Genomic DNA, 25,436 nt, shown 5'->3' with positions numbered 1-25,436 from the left:
TTATTTGAAATATATAGAAGAAAATGAAAGAAATGAACTGATGAGGAGGATCATAGAGGAAAAGGCAACAACAAGGAATGATTATTGGTTTAAGTCAACTAAGCAATTTATGAAAGACATTAATTTAAATTACTCTGACCTAAGAGTAATTAAGAAAGAAAAATTAAAGAATAAGATTATAGACTGGGATAGTAAGAGATGGCAGCAGGAAGTAACAGAAAACTCAAGTTTATCAATATACAAAAATTTGGAAGACAGAAATGTCTGAAGAGAAAATATACGACAATAGACCATCGTCACAAATATTATTTAAAGCAAGAACAAATAATCTAAGACTAAATGATAGAAATAGACACACTAACGGAGACACTGCATCTTTTGTGACTGGAATGTAGAGGGTTAATGCATTTTCTGTTGTGGTGCCCAGGATATGCAGAAATAAGAAAGAAGACAATTTTACTGCAAAGACCATACATAGAAAATGAAGAAAATATCATAAGACAATTACTCTTCAACGAGCTAAAGATACAAGAATCCAAGGAAATAGTGTATGAGATGTGGAAGAAAAGAGAAAGCCAACGAAAGAACATAATGGAAGCAGCAGCATAAGAAGACGTGGAACAGCATCAGGGAGGGCCGACACAAAGGCCAAGCTTCCCGACTTACACCTGCACTGACCTGACCTGTGACATCAAGATCAAGACCGCGCTCCCTGAATCACCCTTGTTGGCTCTTTCTAAAACCCGCACTCTGGTCAGCACAGCAGTGACGTGACCTCCAGTGAGCCGTGCATCCCTGCAGAAGGCGCCACAGGACACCACCGCGGCGAGGAACCATCACAGCCACCAGCGGCATGGAGGCTGCAGTGAAGGGGGTGAGCTTACTCTAAACTTGCACGGGAGGTTTTTCCAACAGGCGACCTGAGGCGCCGATACGTTTAAACACGCGGGCTTGAGGTCCATACTGTTGAAGTGAGGAGGTTTGGTCCATCTGTTGGTGCAGGCTCTCGCCTAGTAGTAGGTTGTCGGGGTTTGCATGGGTGGTTTCCTGCTGAGCCTGGCGGTAGTGTTGCAAGGCTTGTGTGCCGTGAAGGGGAAAAACAGTCATGGCAACAACCCGACGTGGCTCCTCTCTGGCCTTGGACAACAAGACGCTTGATAGTACGAGTGTACGTACGTGAGTCCTGCGCCAAAAGTGTGTGCAGGGAAGCGGTAATTATTGAGAATCACTACGCGCCTCCAAAATACGATATTACGCCTCCATATTATACTTAAGGGACAAAATACATGTCACTTAACCATAATATGAAGGCGGAAAAACTTAAAAGTAAAGAGAAAGTGGTAAAGGTAGTGATAAGGCATATACATACATTTGTTTTGGTGATGGCGGCAGCCATTGGGAGTTGAGCAGTGTTGCCAACGATCCAATGCTTGGTTAGCGATTAGCCCACGCATGTGAGACCAGGTCCACCACGCGTGGTTATTTTTAAATTTTTTTTAGAACACGCACCTTTACCCAAAGGGTTTTGTGAAGGTTTGGGCCGCGTATAGTATTAGGTAAAGGTGCGTGTTCTAAAAAAATAAAATAATAATGATAATAACCACGCATGGTGGACCTGGTCTCACATGCTTGGGCTAATCGCTAACTAAACATACCATCACTAACCTAGCATACCATCGCTAACCGGATCGTTGGCAACACTGCTCACCTCCCAATACTGCAAGAGCAAGAGCTACTGCCGCCACCAAAACACAAATGCACGTATGTTTAATATGCCATTTCACTACCTTTACCACTTTTTCTTTACTTCTAAAGTTTTTCTGCCTTCATATTATGGTTAAGGGACATGTATTTTGTCCCTTATGTATAATATGGAGGTGTAACGTCGTATTTTGGAGGCGCGTAGTGAATCTCCACAATTACCGCCAAAAGTGTGTACAGTTAAGCGGTAATTATAAGGAGCCTCTGCACGCCTTCATCTTTAGTCCTCCGAGAATGCCTCCCTCACTAAGGGCTCATGGATATAATTGCTTTACTCTAATTTTACTGACATGTCATACACACTGCAGGTAAACATTTCCTCTTTTGCCATTTCCCAATTTTAATGATATTTTCTTCCCTTGCCCCTCCCAAAAGTGGGGAGGGCTGTGAAGATCAGTGTAATTGTGAAATTAAATAGTGAACTAAAGAAGAAAACTAAGTAAATAGAACTTAACCTAACCAAATGAAAGTAACCTAAGCTAACTTACCGGTAATCCAAGAATGATGGTCAAGACTGTCATTATTGCATTATGGTTATTACTAATTTGCACAATAAATGATGCCTCAGAATACTTAAACTAAAACTTTCATATAGACGAAAACCACCACGATTTTTCAAACTTGTTTTTTGTTATCTCGAATCAAAGAAAAAATAGTCAATACCTATTTTTAAGCTGGTGCTTGGTCTTGACTCGGGAGGTGGCCAGTCCATTTGGCAGTGACCACAACCTTCATGACAGTTACTCCCTTAGTACTCCCTCTGGTCAAACCTGAAAACACAGATAAGTGCAGGAGCTGGCAGTGCTGAGAGGGAGAACACTTCAGGAGTCCACCCACTCTAGCACACACTACCCAAGCTTTCTCCAAATATTCTCTTACACTCTCAGATGACAGCCTGTAACATCACTGTGTGGCTGTGAGCTGTCTCCAGTATGTTCCTGCCATATTCCCTCCCTCACACTGCCTCTCCGTTTCAGGGCGACAACCCCAAGGAATGTCCCGTGTGCCTGACAGACTTTGATGACACAGTGCAGCGGCCGCGCACTCTGCCCTGTGGCCACACCGTCTGCACACCGTGCATAGGTAAACTGGAGGAGGAGAGCCGTGTTACCTGCCCACAGTGCCGTGTTAGCCATGACGTGCCTGAGGGTGGAGAATTCCCTGTCTCCTATATTGCTGAGGCCCTTATAAGAATGATGAGAGATGCCAAGGTGACTGCAGCAGCCTCACTGCCACCCACTGCCAGGAAAGGGAAAGGAGCAGCAAGGGCAGCTGGCAAGAAGAAAGTGCCGGGTCTCTCCAAGAAAATGTGTTCCTTTCTGGAGGAACAGGAGGCCACAGTTATGGACACCATTGCTACCTGCCGGGAGGTTGAGTCACAGCTGCACCAGTACAAGAGGACCCTGACAGGCTGGGGCGAGCAGCAGCAGCAGCTGGAGGGCAGGCTCCAGGGACTGGTGGACCAGAGCAAGAGTGCCAGGGAGATTGTGGAGCTGGAAAAGTCCCGAGTGACAGCCACGGAGGGGAAGGTGAAGAAGGGGAGGCAGGAGTTGCAGGCTGTGCTGGAGACATTACGTGCCCCAGCAACAGATCAAGAAGCAGGCTTGGCGGTGGCTGAAACAGTGCGTTGCCTTGGCGAGACGGAACAGGTGGTGGAGGAGTGCCAAGAGGGTTTCCCTGATGCCAGTGCTGTTGCTGCTGTTTGTAAGGTGAGTGCCAATGCTGCACTGTGCCCTGGGCACTCAGCCACGTGACTAAACACAGCAGGCAACACACAGGGGGTATACACTGGGGTATACACAAGGGGGCATACACAAGGTTACACACTGGGGGCATACACAAGGGTACACATAGGGGGCTTACACAAGGGTACACAGGGGGGCATACACAAGGGTACACACAGAGGGGGCATACACAAGGGTACACACAAGGGTACACACAGGGGGGCATACACAAGGAGACACACAGGGGACATATGCAAGGGTACACACAGGGGGAATACACAAGGGTACACATGGGGGCATAGACAAGGATAGCCCGGTAGCTCAGTGGATAGAGCGTCTGCCTCACAACCAGAAGGACCGGGGTTTGATTCCCTGGCCGGGTAAAGATAAGTTGGGTTTATTTTCTTTCACCTGTAGCCCCTGTTCACCTAGCAGTGAGTAGGTACGTGACGTCATGCAAGGAGTTGTGACCTCGTTGTCGCGGTGTGTTGTGTGTGAGTGGTCTCACGGCCATAGTGTTAGTCTTCCCAATTCCCTACCCGTCCCCATCCCTATATGCGGGACTGGGGTATGGACAAGCCGCCCAGTGGCGTTCCTGAGGGGGGGGGGCGAGGGGGGGCTGTTTGAAATCGCCCCCCGGGCCCCAAAGTGAGGGGGGCCCTAAAATGCGAAATTTAACCATTGCTGCTATGGCAGGAGGACAAGCTAAATTCAGTGGCCCCAAAATGGTCAAGGGCCCCATTTATATTTGGACCCGAAAGACAAATTTGGGTCTCACTAAAGGGCCCCAATTTTCAATTTTGTAAACAAAAATGTAACAAAAATGTTATGTCAAAGAAATAGGGCTCTTCAGGGGCCCCCTTCCAATCATGGAGACCATTATAGACCTAGGAGGGTGGGTAACGTTGATTGAGGTAAGGGCAGGGCCCGGGGGCCGATCTAAGGCAATTGATTACTGAGGTGTCAGTGTCATGTGTGGAAGAGGGAGAGAATTATGAATAAAGAATAATATATAGCTAAGTCTGCCTTAAATGTATGTAGACGGTATAGAAGAAAATGGGCCAGGAAGCTGTACCCGGGCCGAAATGGACACGACCACTCCAATCGTCACAGCAACCAGTTAGAGTGAGGCGCCGCATAGAGCTGCGCTCGTGTTTTTCCACTTTTAAAGGTAATTAAATTCAGTTATTTGCTTTAATAGTAGCGGTAGTCAAGCTTTATTAAATAATATTAAATTCAGAATGAGTTCATAAATATCATGGGAAATAAAGTTAGAGAAGTTATTGTAGAAAAGATAAAGCAGGCCAGCTATTTTTCTCTGATGATGGACTCTACCCCTGACATTTCACATCAAGAACAAGTTTCCTTGATTATCAGGTACTTGGATATGGAAGACTTACAAGTTAAGGAGTCATTTCTTGGCTTCTTCATTATCAGAAAGCCAGATGCTCAACACTATGAAGAACTAGTAATACAAGCCTTGGAAGACTTGGGAATTGATATCAACATGTGCAGAGGCCAGACATATGACAACGCAGCTACCATGAGTGGACATATATCTGGACTACAACAACGTCTCAAGGAAAGAAATCCCAAGGCAACATTCCTCAACTGTGATAATCATTCCCTCAACTTAGCTGCCCTTCATGCTGCTGAAGTAGATCCTGAAATAGTAACATTTTTTGGAACTGTTCAAGAACTCTTCAACTTTTTTGCTCATTCTCCTCAAAGATGGGCAATGTTGAAAGAAACTGGTGCAGGCAGTTTAAAGTTAGAAAGCACCACAAGATGGTCTGCCAGGGAGGAAGCAACAAGAGCTGTTTCCTTACATCTGGACAAAATTATTGAATTGTTAGAGAAGCTTGCAGAATGTCCAAATGAGCGAGTAGATACTCGAAGTAAAGCCAGAGGCCTTTTGTCTGCAGTTGAAAAATATGAGTTTTTTGCTTACCTGGAATTCTGGTCACATATCTTAAGGCCAATTAATTTTGCTCAGAAAAAAATGCAACAGAGTGGATTGAATACAACTGATGCTGCTGGTGAGATAAATAAACTCTCGTCTATTTTAGGAAATGAGACAGAAAGGGAAAAGATCATCACACAGTCTATCAACTTTGCGGAAGAAGGAAGTAATAATTATGGATTTTCAACAAACAGAAGAATAAGAAAGAAGAAACGTATGGCTGGAGAAGGTACATCAGATGAAGGACTCGACAGGCAAGAGGAATTTAAGCGTGTAGCAAGGGAAATCTTAGATAGGCTTTGTATGGAAATGAAGGAGAGATTTCAGAGGTTGAGAGACCATGTGGAGCACTTTGGATTCCTTCTTCAACCAGAGTTACTTTTAAAATCTATGGACGAGGAGACGCTTCAGAAACACAGTGCAGACTTTGCCTCCTTTTATGACGATGTCCAGGCAATCTCCCTATTCAATGATATAATAGATGCACGTGTAATGTTTTTCAACAGTGAACTACCAAGGCTACCAGTGGATATTTTGAAAAAAATCAGTAGTTATGGAAAAGATGTTTGCCCCAGTCTTGCAACAGCTATCAGAATTTTACTTACCATTACAACATCTATTGCTTCTTGTGAAAGGTCCTTCTCAAAACTGAAGCTAGTGAAGAACTATTTACGCAGCACGATGAGCCAAGACAGGCTTAATAGTTTAGTATTAATGTCAGTGGAATCAGAAGTGTTGGATAAAATTGATATGAGTGATATAATAGAGGAGTTTGCTGCCAAGAAGGCACGTCGACAATTGTAGGACAGTAGGAGCAAGTGAACAACTTGAAAAGTGTTAAGTGTAGGCCCTACCTACTAACAAGTGTACTAACATCAACAAGAATACCAATGCTTTTGTTTCGTTTATAATCTCGGAGCGGTCTGTGGTCCTTCCTCTCCTTTTTCTCCCTTCCAGCAATATTGAATTAACTCCCTAACTTCACTTTACTCTGGTCTACCTTCCCCTCCACTCTGTTCTACCTCCCTTCACTCTATTCTACCTTCCCTTCACTCATGTCTACCTCCCTTCACATCTTCCCTCTGTTCTTCCTCCAATCACTCTGTTCTTTCTCCCATCACTTTGTTCTACCTCCTATCACTCTGTTCTACCTCCAATTGAACCATTTCACTATGTTCTACCTTCCGGGCCTTCCCTTCACAGTATTCTAATTTCTACCTCCCTTCGCTGTTCTACCTCCATTTACTCTGTTCTACCTTCCTTCAATATGTTCTACTTCCTCCCATCACTGTCCTACCTCCCTTTCACTCTGTTCTACCTTACCTTCATTCTCTTCTACCTTCCCCTCACTCTGTTCTACCTTCCCTTCACTGTTTAACTTATTTCCACTCTGTTCTACCGCCCCAAACTTTGTTCTCCCTCCAGTCATGATTCACTCTGTTCTAACTCCCTTCACCCTGATCTATCTCCCTTTACATAATGGAGTCCCTTCCAGCAATATTGATTCATTTAACTCCCTCCACATCATATCGCCATCAGAGTACATTACTGTTATCCTCATTTTTACCATTTATCATTATGCTTAACTGGATTAAGTGGATCTTCAATTATTCAGTGTGCACCTAGTTTTAAGAAATAAAATGTCTGAAATTTGCATTTACAAGTGCCTTTAAAATGATTCTACAATTGCTCATATTCTAAAAATTTTCCCGGGGTGGGGGGGTGGGGGCTAACAGCACCCCACTAAACCCCGCAGCTGCTTTGGCTCATTGTGCTCGCCTCTCACCCCATAAGAGGGGCCCCAAATGGGAATGAGCCCCCCGGGCCCCAAAATGTCTAGGAACGCCCCTGAAGCCGCCCCGTCACCTTCCCATCCCCGGGACAGATATGAAGGACCAATCCGCACATCTTAATAATGTTGGCAGCACTTTCAAACCAATAATTACAGAAAACAAAATAAATAATGGATTTTTTACACACCATTGTATTCCTATACGTTATATATCATAAAACAAAACAATAGCGTTGTTGATCTACAAGTAAATAACAAGTAATGCGGGTAAGTTAATTTATGAGACAGGTTGGTATCCATGACTCGTCACACGCACCCGGGCAGTCACACTGGGGTTGCCAGGTCATGTCATTTATGGCTTTTTTTTATTTATTATTTTTTTTTTTTACGTCTTACGCCTATGGTGCCGGTAGGCTTGCTTAAGGGGCCTGGATGGTAGTCGGCCCCAGCCCGTATTGGTGCAGTCAAGTGTTTATAGTGGCGCCATCTTCTCTTGGCTCATGCTGACCCCCGGAACTCATTCTTGATTCACTTGGACGGTTTCCTCTAGAGTCCGGGTCGATGGGTGGTCTTCAGGACAGCATGTGGGTAGTTTTAAGCCACTCAGCGGTTACTGAAAAATCCAAGGTGGTAGCGTGGGGATTTGAACTCGCGTCGTCCATCACGTGATGAATGTGGGCCCAGCACGCTACCACTGAGCCACTGCCTACCCTATCAATCAAGGTGGTCACCAAGAAATGCTATTTTTTATGGTATATGTTAAGTATTCCCATAATAATGCCATATTTAGTCATCAATCTACTGTCTTTTGCCATTCTTGGGGACAATTATAAATGAACTTTCAGGAATAACTGTCCATTTACAATCAAATGGAAACACCAGGGTCTTTACAAACTAAAAAATACATAGTAACTTTAGCAAAGTTTGCGATATAATATCAGTCATACAAATATTCTGATATTTTTCAATATATGTCCTTCCATAATAACAAATAGAACACTATTTACTCATGAAATATACGAAGTTGAAGATGTCCTGCACTCTACCCTGCGGAGTCAACACTTTTCCCACCTTCACGGGGTAGCGTAGAGCAACCCCAACCACATGAGGACGCTTTACGCTACGGTTTATGGCCACGGGTAAGGGATGGGAATGGAGAAGTCTAACACTATGGCCGTCAGTCCTACCCAAAGATCGGTACTACGAGCCCTGTGCTCTTCCGTAGGGGAACGGCTGGCTGTCTCAAGAGGGACCTGCAGCAGACCAAGAGGTGAATTACACAGGGGGGCATACACAAGGGTACACACAGGGGGGCATACACAAGGATACACACAAAGGAAGAACAAACAACAGCAGACCTGATGGTCCTTACAAGTCTGTTTGTAACAAGCTACACTAACTTAACTATCTAATCAATGGTGGAAGATGAAGGACAGCAAAGGCGAAGGCTCCTCCCACCCTCCCATCCCTGAAGCCAAAGCTGGCAGGAAAGGAAAAGAACCATGCAGCATGAAAAACTGCATGGAAATTATGTAGGAAAGAGGAAAGAACTACCATTACTGCTACCACTAACCGGGCAATAAAAATGGACAGGGACACCAGTATTTGAAAAAACTGAACGTTATTACGACAATGAGTAATATCTTAGTTGCTGGTTGGATTCAAAATACTTGTCTATTCTGTTCTTGAAGGCCGTAACTGTTGTACTATTAACGACATCACAGGGTAGAGGATTTCAAACATTTACGACTCGATTGAAGAAGTGTTTGGCTTCATGCGACGAGAATCTTTTACCACTTATCATCAAACTGTTATTTCTTGTTCTATATGATCGATCAATTGTAAAGTAATCTTCCACTTTAACACTTTTGCGTACACTCTCCCATCTGATTTTCTTGTCCAAAACTCCTTGAGTGCGGTTAAATTTTTTTCGAAACTCTTTTATCAAATCATTTGCTCGGTTCACTTTTATGAAACTACATACATTCCACTGTAAATTGTAAGCTCTTTCGTATGGAAAGAAAAAAATAATGTTTGTTTTATATTTTACCGAGATATCATGAGTTGAAGACACGAACTGATTTCTGAAATAAAAAACTCACATTTTCACATAGAAGGAGTAAAGATATAACAAATTGTGTTCTATAACAAAAGAAGCGGACATTTACGAGCTAATTTGCGCAACAAACGGAATTTTGACACACAATCATGTCATAAATTTGAAAAAAAAAAACGATTTAAAAAAAAAGTTCACTTTTTTCCACTGATCTCCATAACTGTTATAGTTTTTTTTTTTTTATGGTTTCATCTTAAAAAAAAAAACAGATCATTACCTATACAATGGTAGTTTCAGATTTCTTATATGACATAGTTGATGAGTTAGGCTTGAAAGAAAAAAAATTTGAACCCTGCCCCCCGCCACACACTAACCAGTCATGACCGCTAGAGAGAGTCAACTGAAGAGAGTTTCTGTTCTGTCACCCAGGGAAATAAGGGTCTATCAGCTTACCTCAAGCCGACATGTGCTAGCCTATCTAAGACCAAGTATCACGCGTCAATGAGAATTACAAAATTTTTGGTGAACATTTTTGTCCCAGCGACGCGACAGTCGCGTCAATCTTAAGGCGTGCTTTTTGACCAGACAATTATAGTGACACGTATGTCACGTCCACGTGCGCGAAAGTGTTGATATCACTGAATCTTTTAAATATTTTAAACACTTCTATTAGATTCCCTCGCATTCTTCGTTGTGATAGGATGAATGAATTTACTTCTTTAAGCCTTCCTTTGTTCATAAAATAAATTTCTCAAAATTGGAAAAACAGTACCTCAGCGCCTTTGGAATATTGGAGTGCATAGGACAGTGAAAACCAAAGCGTTCTAAACCTATTTGTATGGCTGTGGCAGTGGTCAATAAATGAGATTTAGCCGAGCACTGGCAACCCCTGGGACGTGCGAGGGGGGACTACGCGCGACGAGGCAAGACGAGGGACGTGAGCGTAAATGACGTGTAGCACGTGCACGTGCACGTGTAACAACTGATATACACCTCATCTATATCTTCATTTTTTTAGTTTATCAATAATTTATAAATAAGACGTGCTACGAGACGAGGCAAGACGATTGCCGTGGGCAAAATGAATGACGTGGGGCTGTAAAGGGGAAGAGGTAGGTCACTACTCTGGCTCCTTATGTCTGTTCCTTAGGGTTGCCGGTAAGCAGGCTGAGGCAAAGGAAGGGAAGATGGATAGATTTAGAATAGAAAGAGAGAGAAGAAAGAAAAGGAGAGAGAGAGAGAGAGAGAGAGAGAGAGAGAGAGAGAGAGAGAGAGAGAGGTCTTGGTGGTGGAGGTGAGGGGTAGGGTTCATCTGTTTACTTAGTATAGGTTGCCGGCTACTATTTTCCAGAGATGGGCACGGTACTTAAAAATCAGTAGTGCGGTACTTTTTATGGAGTAGTGCTGTTGCGGTAGTGCGGTCCCATTTTTCTTTTCCCAGTGCAGCGCTGTGTACTCTTGGTAGCGGTAGTCACTAGTCAATTTAAAAAAATTACTTCTGTGCATTTCCTTGCTATAAATTGAATAACTAATAACTTGTGATATACAAAAAAAAAATAAAGGAGGACTGGGGGAGGGAGGAGGAAGAGGGGGACAGGGGTAGAGGACGGGAAGGGGAGGAGGGGGATACACAGGGGGGCATATACAAGGGTACACACAGGGGGGCATACACAAGGGTACACACAGGGGGGCATACACAAGGGGCATACACAAGGGTACACACAGGGGGGCATACACAAGGGTACACACAGGGGGGCATACACAAGGGTACACACAAGGGTACACATAGGGGGGCATACACAAGAGTACACATAGGGGTACACACAGGGGGGCATACACAAGGGTACACACAGGGGGGCATACACAAGGGTACACACAGGGGGGCATACACGAGGGTACACATAGAGGGACATACACAAAAATTTGCTCTGGAACAGTGTTGTAAATTCAAATTTGATGGATGTCAAAATGATGTAAAGCCGTGTATTACTGTAATAAAATTAGTACATACTTGGGCATAATGAAGATATTTTTATCATGTTATAAGATGAAAACCCTCATTAGAATAACAACAGCAGCGCACACAGAAGGGCAGTCTGTGGGCCTTCCCCCTTAAGAGGAACAAGAGCGAGGTGTGAACTTCTTCCTTAACCCAGTGTTGTTGTTTCAGGTGAAAATGGCATCTAGTGCAGCCCTGGGTGTTGCCAAGGCTGTCCATATGACCTTGGAAGTTACTAAAGAAGAACTGCTGCCTCAGTCAAACCCAGAAGAGGCCAAGGCCCAGTCAGACTCAGAAGAGGCCAGGCCCCAGTCAGATCCAGAAGAGGCCAGTGCCCAGTCAGACCCAGAGTCCACTATCATGGGCAGACTGCAGCTCATCTTGACACTCAGCTTGAAGGTCAGTAAGCCCCAAGTGTCACTATTGCTGCAGCGAGTCCCTGACACACAGCGCTGCAGTGCTCACCTTAACAGAACACAGCACTAAAGAGTTACCTTGACTCATCACTGTATAATTGCTGTGTTTTCCTTAACAACACAGCACTGTAAAGTTACCTTGACTCATCACTGTATAATTGCTGAGTTTTTCTTAATGGAACACAGCACTGTAAGGTTACCTTGATTCATCACTGTATAATTGCTGTGTTTCCCTTAACCCCCTTCACTCCAGCGACGTCGGCGTCCGACGTCGTCACCGTTAGTCCTCTTCTAAACCTCTTAATCCTCTTCCATTTCCTCTTAATCCTCTTCTAAACCTCTTAAGAGGAAATGGAAGAGGAATTTAGAGGAGGATTGAGAGGTGTAGAAGAGGATTAATCCTCTTCCATTTCCTCTTGACCCTTACCACACTGTGATGATGACTTCTGCGTCACAGATGGAAAGGGTTAACAGAACACAGCACTGTAGAGTTACCTTGACTCATCACTGTATAATTGCTGTGTTTTCCTTAACCCTTTGACTGTGGATTTCCTACAAGAAGACATCACCAAGCTACAGGAATGGAGCAAAAAGTGGCTGCTACAATTCAATGGAGAAAATGTAAAGTCATGCACCTTGGGAGGAGATATCCAGCATACCAGTGCCATATGAGTAACGTTCACTATCCACCCTTTGGTTGAAAAGAAAGACCCAGGCTACCAGTGAAAGCCAAATCCTTGCCAATCACAACGGACGGGTCAATAGAACACAACACTGTAAAGTTACATTGACTTGTCACTGTATAGTTGCTGTGTTTTTCTTAACAGAACACAGCACTGTAAGGTTACTGTGGGAAAGTTTTAGTTAAAAGAGCAGGAAATATCACTTAATCAAAGGAGGTGAGTTACCTGCTGAACTCCCCAGCTCCAACCACAGGCTAAGACAAATAGAACTGGCCATTACTAATTTAGTACTTGGCTTGAAGTCCCGGAGTGTAGGGAGAGATGTGCAGAGGCATCAGGAAGACATCAGAGGAAAGTGGCAGCTGACAGGTCCATTAGGCTCCAAGGTGCTGTGTTGGGGCCAAGGCACTGGACCGGGCACGTTCAGATTGCTCACGGCCTTTTCTTCAAAGTATACTTCTCATAGGAGAATGACTTAGTTGGAGGCATGGGTGTGAGGGTGTGGTCACTACAAGGTCTTGTATCAGAGGAGAGACCTGGTGAATAACCCTTTCTTTGTGCGTGGTGCGAGACACGACTATCCCCTCAGGCGCAGTCAGGCAGCCCAATGGGGGGGTCTATTTTAACCTCTGTATCTCAAAAACTATTCATCACAGCTAAAAAACAAAAACACCATTGGAAAGAGGACGCCCAGATCTAAAGGACTCAGTTATGTATGTCTCACCTGCGAACGTACATGCACATTCAAGGAGTGTTGAATATGAACACTTACATCAGTGAATGCGCGATGATCAGCCATATTGAGGGAACTGTGGACATCTCTCCTTGAGGTTCTTGCAAGGTGGTATTGCCAACTGCAATATTTACAACTATTTGGTCAAAGAATCAGTCAGGTGATAGGGGAAGCTATGCAAAAATGCCGCTGTATTGGACAACAACATCCACCAGTTACTCATCCTTAGATTTTCTGCTCTGGGCTGATATGATTTTCCACCAAATTTAGTGGAGAACCCACTCAATTGGCAATCCTGTGTTGTGAGAAATATTGTTGGAACACTCATACGCGGGAGATTTGAGTGCGGCTGGAGCTCGCAGCAAGTGTTTAGCACCACCAGCAAATACGCCTAACGCTCGCTGCAAGCGTTTAGCAATGAAAGGCTTATACTTGCCAAGTTATGAATTGTTGTCACGTTGGCATTGATTCAGTGGAGGTTCATGTTCTCTTCACTCCACTTCTAATTCTACTGTGATCAAGGTTGATTTGATTTAAATCAAGTGATTTAAATCAATTTCAGTCAGAGTAAAAGAAAATAATGATTTAAATAAAAATAAAGTATGCTATATAAAATGATCTAAGTGTTATATTTAGAGTATATATATTTATATATATATATATATATATATATATATATATATATATATATATATATATATATATATATATATATATATATATATATATATATATATATATATATATATATATATATATATATATATATATATATATATATATATATATATATATATATATATATATATATATACAGGTAACTCTCGATTTAAGAGAGTATTGTGTCCTTGAAGAGGTTGCGCAAATCAAAAACAATGTAAATCAAACAAGAGGTAGGTTTCTATCGAAAAATAAATATTCACTTCATTCAGTAGACAGAGAGAGAGAGAGAGAGAAAGAATATCCATATCACCGAGATATCCATTCAGGCACTCAGTCTCAGCCTCACTCGTGTGAGGAAGAAATGAGGGACACCATGAGCGACTGGCTAGTATTGGTACCAGCACTGAGCAGTCTGGTACTGGTACCGTACCGTATAGCTGGTACCGTTAGTACCGTTACTGGTACCAGTACCTGCGCACCCCTATTGTTGAGTAGCGTGGCAGCGTGGGTACTGTATTGTTCAAGTGGTGCGCGGGAAGAACCGAGTTCAGCTGTGTGGCCGCGGCGCCGTGTGAGTTGCGTGAGACATCTGGTGCCCACTCCATAAAATATCGCGTATAAGTGAAAAAATGTGTAAATTAAACATTTATTTGGATTTTGGACCCCGCGTTATATCAAAAACGCGTAAACCAAACTCGCGTAAATCAAGTTACCTATATATATATATATATATATATATATATATATATATATATATATATATATATATATATATATATATATATATATATATAAAACTCGATTCTGTAGTATTGCATCAGTGAAGAGTTCGCGTAAAACAAAAACAATTTAAATAAAAAAAGACTTAGTTTTCTGTCGAAAAATAAATACCGTATTTTGTGGCGTATAACGCGCACCCCAAACTTTAAGACAACAATTTTGAAAAAAAAAAAATCTTAAAATGCTCAGAAATATGTACGGGTTAAAGAACATTGACAATGTGGTTTCCCGAAATTTAAATATTTTTGGTGTAATCTTTACTGCTTGAATTGACAAGTGTCCTTGAGCAAAGCAATGAAAATGGCGGCCGGGCTGGTGTTGTGAGAAATACATCCCCGTAAACATACTGATGATGCACAGCTTCTGAGATCATAATAAGCATATTATTCTCACAGTCACTCGTAGGTTATGACAGACAACTAGGCAAGACACAATTCACACGGTTCTGGTGACACGCGGCATGCAGCTGTTTGTTGTGTGGGTGTGGTTGTGTGGTTTGTAAACAATGCAAATGGCTGCCGGGCGTGAAATAACTCCTCGTACAAGACTCATGATGTACAGTTTCTGATATCATATTTACCCATTATTCTCACTAACATCAATGATTATTAATTGATAATGAACACATGGATATTTTTTTCCAATATCATTCTTTTATGTAGCTTGTACTGCTCCTTAGTCATACAATCGTAAGCCAGCCGTGACATCAAGATCAAGATAATACAAATGGCGCCCGACGGGAAAATGGGATAACAGCAAGGCATGGGTGATCCTCCACCGATTTAATTTTTGTATAGTAGTTATTTGATCGCCCTGTATTCTATGGTAACATATTATAAGACAGCTACGGACTATGAAGGATCATTAACAATAACAAAGGTAAGTTTGCAGTTGTTATTGGATAAGACGAATCACAGACCCTTAAAAACACTCCAAAGAAGAAAAAAAATTATGAAAAATTTGTACATTCGGCGTATAACGCGCTGGGGTAAACTTTCAGGCATTTTTTACGTGAAAAAGGTACGCGTTATACATTCAGTGGAGAGAGAGAGAGAGAGAGAGAGAGAGAGAATATCCATATCACCGAGATATCCAATTAGGCACTCCGTCTCAGCCTCACTCGTCTGAGAAAGAAATGAGGGACAGCATGAGCGCCTGGCTAGTATTGGTACCGGTACTGTACCATGTAGCTGGTACCGTTACATGCCCACCCCTATCGTTGAGTAGCGTGGCAGCGTGGGTACCGTATTGTTCAAGTGGCGCGCGGGAAGAACTGAGCTCAGCTGTGTGGCTGCGGCGCCGTGTGAGTCCAGTTGCGTGAGACATATGGTGGCCACTCCATAAAATTTCGCGTATAAGTGGAAAAAACATGTAAATTAAACATTTATTTGGATTTTGGACCCCGCGTTATTTAAAACACGCATAAAACAAACTCATGTAAATCGAGTATATATATATATATATATACAGTCACCCCCCGCCGTTCGCGGTCTCACCCATCGCGGTTTCGCGTATTCGCGGTCAACTAATTGTGACCTCCCCCTCTGCCCCAGTTTCACATGCCCTAAATAGTTTAGGAGGGGAGGAGGGAGGGAGAGAGAGGAGGAAGGAGAGAGGAGGGAGGAGAAAGGAGGAGGAGGATAGGAAGAGAGGGAGGGAGGAGGAGAGAGGAAGGGAGGGGAGGAAGGGGAGAGAGGAGGGAGGGAGGCAGAGGAGGAGGGAGAGAGGGAGGAGGCAGGAGAGGGGAGGAGGGAGGGAGGCAGAGAGGAGGGGGAGGAGAGAGGAGGGAGGCAGAGGAAGGAGAGGAGGAGAGGGAGAGAGGAGGGAGGGAGGGAGGCAGAGGGAGGAGGGAGGGAGGGAGGCAGAGAGGAGGGGAAGGGAGAGAGGAGGAGGAAGGCAGAGGAGGGGAGGGAGGAGGCAGAGAGGAGGGAGGGAGGGAGGCAGAGAGAGAGGAAGGGAGAGGCGGGAGGAAGGGAGAGAGGAGGGCGGGAGGGAGGCAGAGATGAGGGTGGGAGGGAGGCAGAGGAGGGAGGGAGGAGAGAGGAGGGGGAAGGAGAGAGGGAGGGAGGAGGGAGGCAGAGGAGGGGAAGGAGAGAGGAGGAGAAAGGCAGAGAGGAGGGAGGGAGGAGGCAGAGAGGAGGGAGGAGAGACGAGGAGGCGGGGCAATGGGCGTTAGGTTGCTCCTGAGTGGCGTCCACGGTTGAACTGTGACGTCATGCTTTCCTATTGGCCAGCAGCTCACTCAGGGACGACTGCTATTGGTCGAGATTTTCTCATAGCAACATTATCCTAAAAAAAAAATTCACGCCACACTGCAGTGTTGCCAGATTGGGCTACTTATCATAAATTGGGCTACTTTTGGGTCTTCTGTGCTACTGAATTTTGACCCCAGGTGTGTGTTGATTACATATTGTTGTCTAACAAGGTCTTGTCTCATTTCAGTCATTAAAAGAACGAAAAAACATGTTTTATATGACGTGTCAGAGGTGACTTCCCCAAATGCATATTTTCCCATAGGGTTATAGTCCATGCCTCGTTATATATATATATATATATATATATATATATATATATATATATATATATATATATATATATATATATATATATATATATATATATATATATATATATATATATATATATATATATATATATATATATATATATATATATATATATATATATATATATATATATGCATAGGTTTTCGATTTACAAAGTATTGTAAATCAAACAAGAGGTAGGTCCCTTGAAGAGAATTAAAATCAAAAATAATGTAAATCAAACAAAGAGGTAGGTTCTATCGAAAATAAATATTATTCAGTGAAGAGAGAGAATATCCATATCACCGAGATGTCCACTCAGGCACTCAATCTCAGCCTCACTCGTGTGAGGAAGAAATGAGGGACACCATGAGCGACTAGCTAGTATTGGTACTGGTACCGAGCAGTCTGGTACCGGTACCGTACCGTATACCTGGTACCGTTAGTACCGGTACCTGCGCACCCCTATTGTTAAGTAGCGTGGCAGCGTGGGTACTGTATTGTTGTTAAAGTGGCACATGGGAAGAACTGAGCTCAGCCATGTGAGTCCAGTTGCGTGAGACATTTATTGGCTACTCCATAAAATATCGCGTATAAATGAAGAAAAAAAACACGTGTAAATTAAACATTTCTTTGGATTTTGGGCCCCACGTTATTTAAAAAATGCCTAAATCAAACTCGCGTAAGTCGAGAGTTACCTGAATATATATATATATATATATATATATATATATATATATATATATATATATATATATACAGTGGTCTCTTGTTTATTGCGGGGGTTGCGAAAATCCAAGTAGCGACCTTATATTTATTTTATTATTTATATAATTAATATATATATATATATATATATATATATATATATATATATATATATATATATATATATATATATATATATATATATATATATATATATATATATATATATATATATATATATATACAAATAACTCGATTCTGTGAGTTTGGTTTATGCATTTTTGAAATAACGCTGGGTCCAAAATCCAAATAAATGTTTAATTTACACATTTTTTCACTTATACACGATATTTTATGGAGTGGGCACCAGACGCCTCACGCAACTGGACTCACACACCGCCGCGGCCACACAGCTGAGCTCAGTTCTTCCCGCGCGCCACTTGAACAACAATACAGTACCCACACTGCCACGCTACTCAACAATAGGGGTGCACAGGTACTGGTACCAGTAACGGTACTAATGGTACTAGCTATACGGTACGGTACCGGTACCAGACTGCTTGGTACCGGTACCAATACTAGCCAGTCGCTCATGGTGTCCCTCATTTCTTCCTCACACGAGTGAGGCTGAGACTGAATGCCTGAATGGATATCTCGGTGATATGGATATTCTCTCTCTCTCTCTGAATGAAGTGAATATTTATTTTTCGATAGAAACCTACCTCTTGTTTGATTTACATTGTTTATGATTTACGCGACCTCTTCAAGGACACAATACTCGCGTAAATCGAGAGTTACCTGTATATATATATTTATAGGCCCGCCCCTTTTCAATTTTCTGGGTACGCCACTGTTTATATACACCCTTGGCACGTTTTTATAACTTTTACAGTACTTTTAAAAGCATTTCAAGGTCTTTAAACACACTTTTAAAACAATAGAATCGGTACGTACGGCCATTCAATAATGACGCATGAAATCCAAACTCATAAACAATGCTGCAGAATGCCACAAAATGGCAAAATTATACATGATATCATAATTGATAGGTCTTACAGAAAATAAAGCAAAACACCGTACACTGTAGGGAGACACGCGGAACTGAGACAGAACAAGGTGAACAGCTTCTTTCCCTGCACGATGCGGAGCAGCGAGATGCTTCTAGAACACAACAGCCAATCAACGGCTGAGATAACAATACCGACGCTCCGATTGGCTGAAGTGGTATGTACGGCCATGCTATTGTGACGCGCAAGATTTAAACTCCTAAACAATGCTGCGAAATGCCATGAAATGGCGAAAATATACACGATATCAAAATTAATAGGTCTTACAGAAAAAACACGAAACACACCGTACACTGTAGGGAGACACACAGAACTAAGACAGAACAAGGCGAGCAGCTTCTCTCTGCGAGATACGGAACAGCGAGATGCTTTTAGAACACAACAGCCAATTAGCAGCTGAGAAAACAATACCAACGCTCTGATTGGCTGAATTAGTATGTACGGCCATTCTATCGTGACATGCGAGATTTAAACTCGTAAACAATGCTGCAGAATGCCGCGAAATGGTGAAAATATACACGATATCAAAATTAATAGGTCTTACAAAAAAAAACTCAAAATACCGGGACCGTGAAAACTGAACCGCAATATCACGGGGGTTTACTGTAATTTCCAGCTACCTTGACTTGTCACTGTATAATTACTGTTTATTTTACCTGAGCATAGCACTGTTAGTGTCTGCCAGTGACTTCTGAGATAAGCTTGAAAAGCAAAGCTGCTTTAAGGAGTCAGCAGCTTTCTTAACGCACACTCTTGTTTTCAGTCGGCCCAAGCAGCAGCCTAACATGGTCTTCCTACTTTCCCTTCCCTCCACCAGGGACCTTTGCAGGCTGAGGACCTCCGCAGCTTGACACAGCCCATCAGGAGCCTGCTGCAGGCTGGCCTGGTGTTTGCTGTCCACCAGGTGGAAGGTCAGCGCCGACATGCAAGAATAAGCCTTGAAGCCGGCCGGCTGTACCTCCACGCCCTGAAGGACCAGCCCCTGCCCTTGGGCGCAGCAACCCTGCAGGTGAGCTGGAGACTCAGCAGTGTGGAGTTTCTGGTGTGGCACTTTTGCCAGCCACCGGTCACTGCCAGACTAGGAAGAACATTTTGTACGGCTGCTAACCACAAACTTTCTTTACTTCTCACAAACAGCAGCAAGATCGAGGTCACTGTGCTCCAGCATGTCCAAGCAGCTGTAGTCAGTGCTGTGGCACAGGTCCACAGTCATGTTGATCCTGAGGTCACTGTAGATCAGGAAGTGTATACACTCGGCCCTCGATTTAACGGATTAAGGGGGGAAGGGTGGTCCATTGCTTGAAAATACTTTCATACGATAAATACCGGTATTGTAAAAAAAAATACTTTAAAAATAATCTTTACCACTTTTCATGTGTTTTTTTGCAGCTACTTTTCCACTTTTACTTGAGGTAGAGGATGTATCGACACAATAACTCACGGCATACTGCTGTAGCTTCTGTTTACTCTTACGAATATCGGAAACTGTTTGTTTCTTAACACCATACTCATGACACACGCTTGCTACACTCAACCCACATTTCTTTATGAAATCAAGTTTCTGCATCACTGTTAGATTCACACGTTTATGTTTTTCTTGTTTGGGAGGCATCTTGGAACAAAACAAACACCAGAATCAAAGCAGCAACGAACAATGTAGTACATTCCTCGAGAGACAAGCGCAGACTGAGGCTTGGGTGGTGTGTTAACATGGTGCAATCTGTGTAGAGTTAAGTATTTGAGTCTAAATAACCAAGGAGGACCTAAGAAGCGATTCAAAGCGGTACAGGTCAAAAGAAGAAGATGAAGACTAGTCTTCCTCTTCTTCAGCTGTTGGCAGACCTGACGGCTGACAGCTATAGTGAACTCTACAACATATATTCCATCCCCGCTGTAGCATATTGCTTTTAAGGAAGAATTTTGCTTTATTGACTCATAAACTCTTATTACCTTATTGGAAAACATTACATATAAAGCATTTCATTGAAAATTGAAGAAAGGATGCAAAAGTTACACCTCTGAGGCTGGCGTAACTTACACCGGAGTTACATCCTCAGCTACATCCTTTTTCTGTTTTCTGAATCCCGATGGAAGTGCGGAGGGACGTATCTCGGAGTTACATTGATGTAAGTGCTTTCTGAATCTGCCCCCGAGGAGCCGTAGAGTGCACCATGTTAACACATATTACGTCAGCCTCTATACCTGCCTCCCTTCAAGCTTGGAACAATTTTTCTTTTTTTTATGATATAATGATATACGTAGAGTATACATATTATTTTTAAATTTATTTTAATAGGATTTTGTGTATATTGTTATTTTACGGTTTTGACGTTTCTAAAGCCAGTGTCACACCGGACAAATTACGTCAGCCTCTATACCAGCCTTCCTTCTAACTCGGAACAATTTTTTTTCTAATGATTTTATGATATACGTAGTATGCATAATATTTTTAAATTTATTTTAATAGGATTTTATATATGTTTATTGTTATTCTAGGGTTTTGACGTTTCTAAAGCCGGTGTCACCGGACAAATCTACCCAGCTGCTGTTGCTGGGTGGAGTTGTCTGGTGAGATTTTGTGGTCCGTTAAATCTGAAATCCGTTAAATCGGGGTCCGTTAAATCGAGGGCCGAGTTTATATGCAGCCTAGAGTGTGGGACTATTATGTTAGCAGTGACATGCAGGTCACTGTAGGTCAGGAAGTTTAAACATGCTGCTTAGTGCGTGGGACTGTTATGTTAGCAGTGACATGCAGGTCACTGTAAGTCAGGAAGTTTAAACATGCTGCCTAGTGTGTGGGACTGTTATGTTAGCAGTGACATGCAGGTCACTGTAAGTCAGGAAGTGTATACATGCTGCCTAGAGTGTGGGACTATTATGTTAGCAGTGACATGCAGGTCACTGTAGGTCAGGAAGTTTAAACATGCTGCTTAGTGTGTGGGACTGTTATGTTAGCAGTGACATGCAGGTCACTGCAGGTCAGGAAGTTTAAACATGCTGCCTAGTGTGTGGGACTGTTATGTTAGCAGTGACATGCAGGTCACTGTAAGTCAGGAAGTGTATACATGCTGCCTAGAGTGTGGGACTGTTATGTTAGCAGTGACATGCAGGTCATTGTAAGTCAGGAAGTGTATACATGCTGCCTAGAGTGTGGGACTGTTATGTTAGCAGTGACATGCAGGTCATTGTAAGTCAGGAAGTGTATACATGCTGCCTAGAGTGTGGGACTGTTATGTTAGCAGTGACATGCAGGTCACTGTAAGTCAGGAAGTGTATACATGCTGCCTAGTGTGTGGGACTGTTATGTTAGCAGTGACATGCAGGTCACTGTAAGTCAGGAAGTATATACATGCTGCCTAGTGTGTTGGACTGTTATGTTAGCAGTGACATGCAGGTCACTGTAAGTCAGGAAGTGTATACATGCTGCCTAGTGTGTGGGACTGTTATGTTAGCAGTGACATGCAGGTCACTGTAAGTCAGGAAGTGTATACATGCTGCCTAGTGTGTGGAACTGTTATGTCAGCAATGACATGCAGGTCACTGTATGTCAGGAAGTATACATGCTGCCTAGTGTGTGGGACTGTTATGTTAGCAGTGACATGCAGGTCACTGTAGGTCAGGAAGTGTATACATGCTGCCTAGTGTGTGGGACTGTTATGTTAGCAGTGACATGCAGGTCACTGTAGGTCAGGAAGTGTATACATGCTGCCTAGAGTGTGGGACTGTTATGTTAGCAGTGACATGCAGGTCACTGTAGGTCAGGAAGTGTATACATGCTGCCTAGTGTGTGGGACTGTTATGTTAGCAGTGACATGCAGGTCACTGTAGGTCAGGAAGTGTATATGTGCTGCCTAGTGTGTGGGACTTATGTTAGCAGTGACATGCAGGTCACTGTAGGTCAGGAAGTGTATACATGCTGCCTAGTGTGTGGGACTGTTATGTTAGCAGTGACATGCAGGTCACTGTAGGTCAGGAAGTGTATATGTGCTGCCTAGTGTGTGGGACTGTTATGTTAGCAGTGACATGCAGGTCACTGTAGGTCAGGAAGTGTATATATGCTGCCTAGAGTGTGGGACTGTTATGTTAGCAGTGATGTGCAGGTCATTGTAAGTCAGGAAGTGTATATGTGCTGCCTAGAGTGTGGGACTGTTATGTTAGCAGTGATGTGCAGGTCACTGTAGGTCAGGAAGTGTATACATGCTGCCTAGTGTGTGGGACCGTTATGTTAGCAGTGACATGCAGGTCACTGTAGGTCAGGAAGTGTATATGTGCTGCCTAGAGTGTGGGACTGTTATGTTAGCAGTGATGTGCAGGTCACTGTAGGTCAGGAAGTGTATACATGCTGCTTAGTGTGTGGGACCGTTATGTTAGCACACACACACACAGAGACCAGACACAGCAGAAGATGGACGTATGGCGCAACCGTCCCAGCGCTAGGGATGTGCGGTATCAACAAAAATACCGGTATTGCCGATACCAGTTTTCTGAAATAATACCAGTACGCCTCTTCCAGGTACAAGTCGTGATACTGGTACTACTGGTATTTCCTAACAAATACTGCTAATATCGGTACGGTACGGTACGGTAGGTTTCCCCAGGCAGCACGAAGGAGAATGACTTGACTTGACCTGATTAACGGCGGCCTGGGAATGGTCAGCCAACCCTTTATTCAAAGTAGCTATGCCTCTCTCTCTCTCTCTCTCTCTCTCTCTCTCTCTCTCTCTGTGTGTGTATTTACCTAGTTGTAGTTTTATGGGGCCTGGGCTTTACGCTCGTGTGGTCCCGTCTCCGTATCTGCATTTATTCAACTTTTCTTCAAAGCTTTGCACACTCCTCGCCGATACTACATCACCCCTCCACCACTCTTCCACATTCTGTCTTTTCTATATATGTTATAATTGCATTATTGAATTCCCACCAATTCTAGCTTTTTTTATATGAGTGTCGACATTAGTGTACATTGACCTAAGCTTTTTCGTTCCTTTCTTTTCCTTATTGTTGCTGCTATTTAATTTTTCTCCTCCTCCCTCTTCTTGATCCACCACTTCATCGCTCTGTCGTTTTGCACTCTCCAAAAAAAAAAAACTTAATTTCTTGTGTGTGTGTGTGTGTCTGTGTTTGTGTGTGTGTGTGTGCATGCCATATCACTTAATGTGTTGTGTGTTTACAGGTGAGTAAGGTCGTGCCACCCTCCCCCCCCTGCACAGTGTTCCTGGACCTGTCCTGGCCAGGCAGCGCGGCACGGCGGGTCAAAATCTACCTGAGCCCTGACACCCCGCGGGGCAGGCAGTTTCTGTTGCTGTGCACGGGGCAGCGCGGCCCCTCCTACCGCAACACCAGCTTGCTAGGAGTGGGGGACAAGGGACAGCCAGGAGAGTACGTGTGGGCTGGGGACTATGAAAGTAATGATGGGAAGGGGGCATCCATGCTGCTGCCTGACCTTGATAAGGGTGAGTACCGGAGGTCAGGCCGGCCGGGTGATGTGGGTGCACCGATGTGGAATAGGCGTGGTCAGTTTGCCATCTACACCAAGAAAGGTGGTATGTTGTCACCTCTTGTCTTTGGTGAGGTGGTGGAAGGACTGCCCGTGGTGGTTGAGGCAGCCCAACACAGCAACACTAGGGAGGTGACTGTGGTGGACTGTGGCGTGGTGTTGTGAGGGTAATGGCCTGCACCACCACCACCACCACCACATCACCAACACAGCAACATTAGGGAGGTGACTGTGGTGGACTGTGGTGTGGTGTTGTGAGGGTAATGGCCTGCACCACCACCACCACCACTATCACCACCACCACCAACACAACAACATTAGGGAGGTGACTGTGGTGGACTGTGGTGTGGTGTTGTGAGGGTAATGGCCTGCACCACCACCACCACCACTATCACCACCACCACCAACACAACAACATTAGGGAGGTGACTGTGGTGTGGTGTTGTGAAGATAATGGCCTGCACCACCACCACCACATCACCACCACCACCACATCACCAACACAGCAACATTAGGGAGGTGACTGTGGTGTGGTGTTGTGAGGGTAATGTCCTGCACCACCACATCACCACCATCACCACATCATCACGATCACCACATCATCACCATCATCACTATCACCACCACCACCAGAACAACATCATAAAGGTGACTTTTTATTTTTTATTTTTTTATTTTTTTTTTTTTTTACTATTCTTTATTTATTTTTTTTTATTTAGTAACATCTAGCATAACCTTGTGTGCCTAACATTAATATCTGATGCAATGTATTGTTCAGTTTCTCGCTGCATTCTTGTGGCATCAGCGCAGTGTTTCATGCTGTCCACCGGCCTTCCCTTCACTTACTTTTGTTAACTTGTTCCATGATTTCCATGTTTGTAATTACAGGGACGTCTTGTTTTACGCGAGTTTAAACTACGCAAATTTGGTTCAACGTGATGTATTTATTATTTATAGATAAAAATTGGTCTTGGAACCATCTGATGAAATCAAGGAAATGTTGTATTGAAACATTAATTTTATGTTTTCCTGTAAATCATTCCTTAATAAA

General features: G+C 43.4%; 1 protein-coding gene across 5 annotated transcripts; it reads left to right on the top strand.

Moving 5' to 3' along the window:
- Positions 1–459: 459 nt before the first annotated feature.
- Positions 460–24,957, top strand: LOC126993661 (uncharacterized). 5 transcript variants are annotated; one of them, XR_007748117.1, is made up of 7 exons: positions 461–874; positions 2,739–3,470; positions 11,467–11,694; positions 19,709–19,900; positions 24,062–24,517; positions 24,611–24,710; positions 24,811–24,957. XR_007748117.1 is itself a non-coding variant. In XM_050852824.1 (6 exons), exons 1-6 carry the CDS (start codon positions 854–856, stop codon positions 24,641–24,643), a joined length of 1,662 nt encoding a protein of 553 aa, XP_050708781.1. In that variant the 5' UTR covers positions 460–853; the 3' UTR covers positions 24,644–24,912. The 5 variants fall into 5 exon arrangements, 3 of the variants coding, with proteins under 3 accessions (XP_050708781.1, XP_050708780.1, XP_050708779.1); XM_050852824.1 differs by having other exon boundaries at positions 460–874; positions 24,611–24,912; XR_007748116.1 differs by having other exon boundaries at positions 24,062–24,710; positions 24,811–24,912.
- Positions 24,958–25,436: the final 479 nt, after the last annotated feature.

This window comes from Eriocheir sinensis, unplaced genomic scaffold, assembly GCF_024679095.1.
Source record: "Eriocheir sinensis breed Jianghai 21 unplaced genomic scaffold, ASM2467909v1 Scaffold652, whole genome shotgun sequence".
Classification (NCBI taxonomy): Eukaryota; Metazoa; Arthropoda; class Malacostraca; order Decapoda; family Varunidae; genus Eriocheir; species Eriocheir sinensis.
This window is presented reverse-complemented; position numbering and strand designations above follow the sequence as displayed.

Coding starts and splice junctions, on each gene's coding strand:
- LOC126993661 (XM_050852824.1), top strand. CDS start 854: ATGGAGGCTGCAGTGAAGGGG. Junction 19,901..24,061: donor TGGGCGCAGCAACCCTGCAG/GTGAGCTGGAGA, acceptor GTGTGTTTACAG/GTGAGTAAGGTCGTGCCACC. Junction 24,518..24,610: donor AACACAGCAACACTAGGGAG/GTGACTGTGGTG, acceptor AACATTAGGGAG/GTGACTGTGGTGGACTGTGG.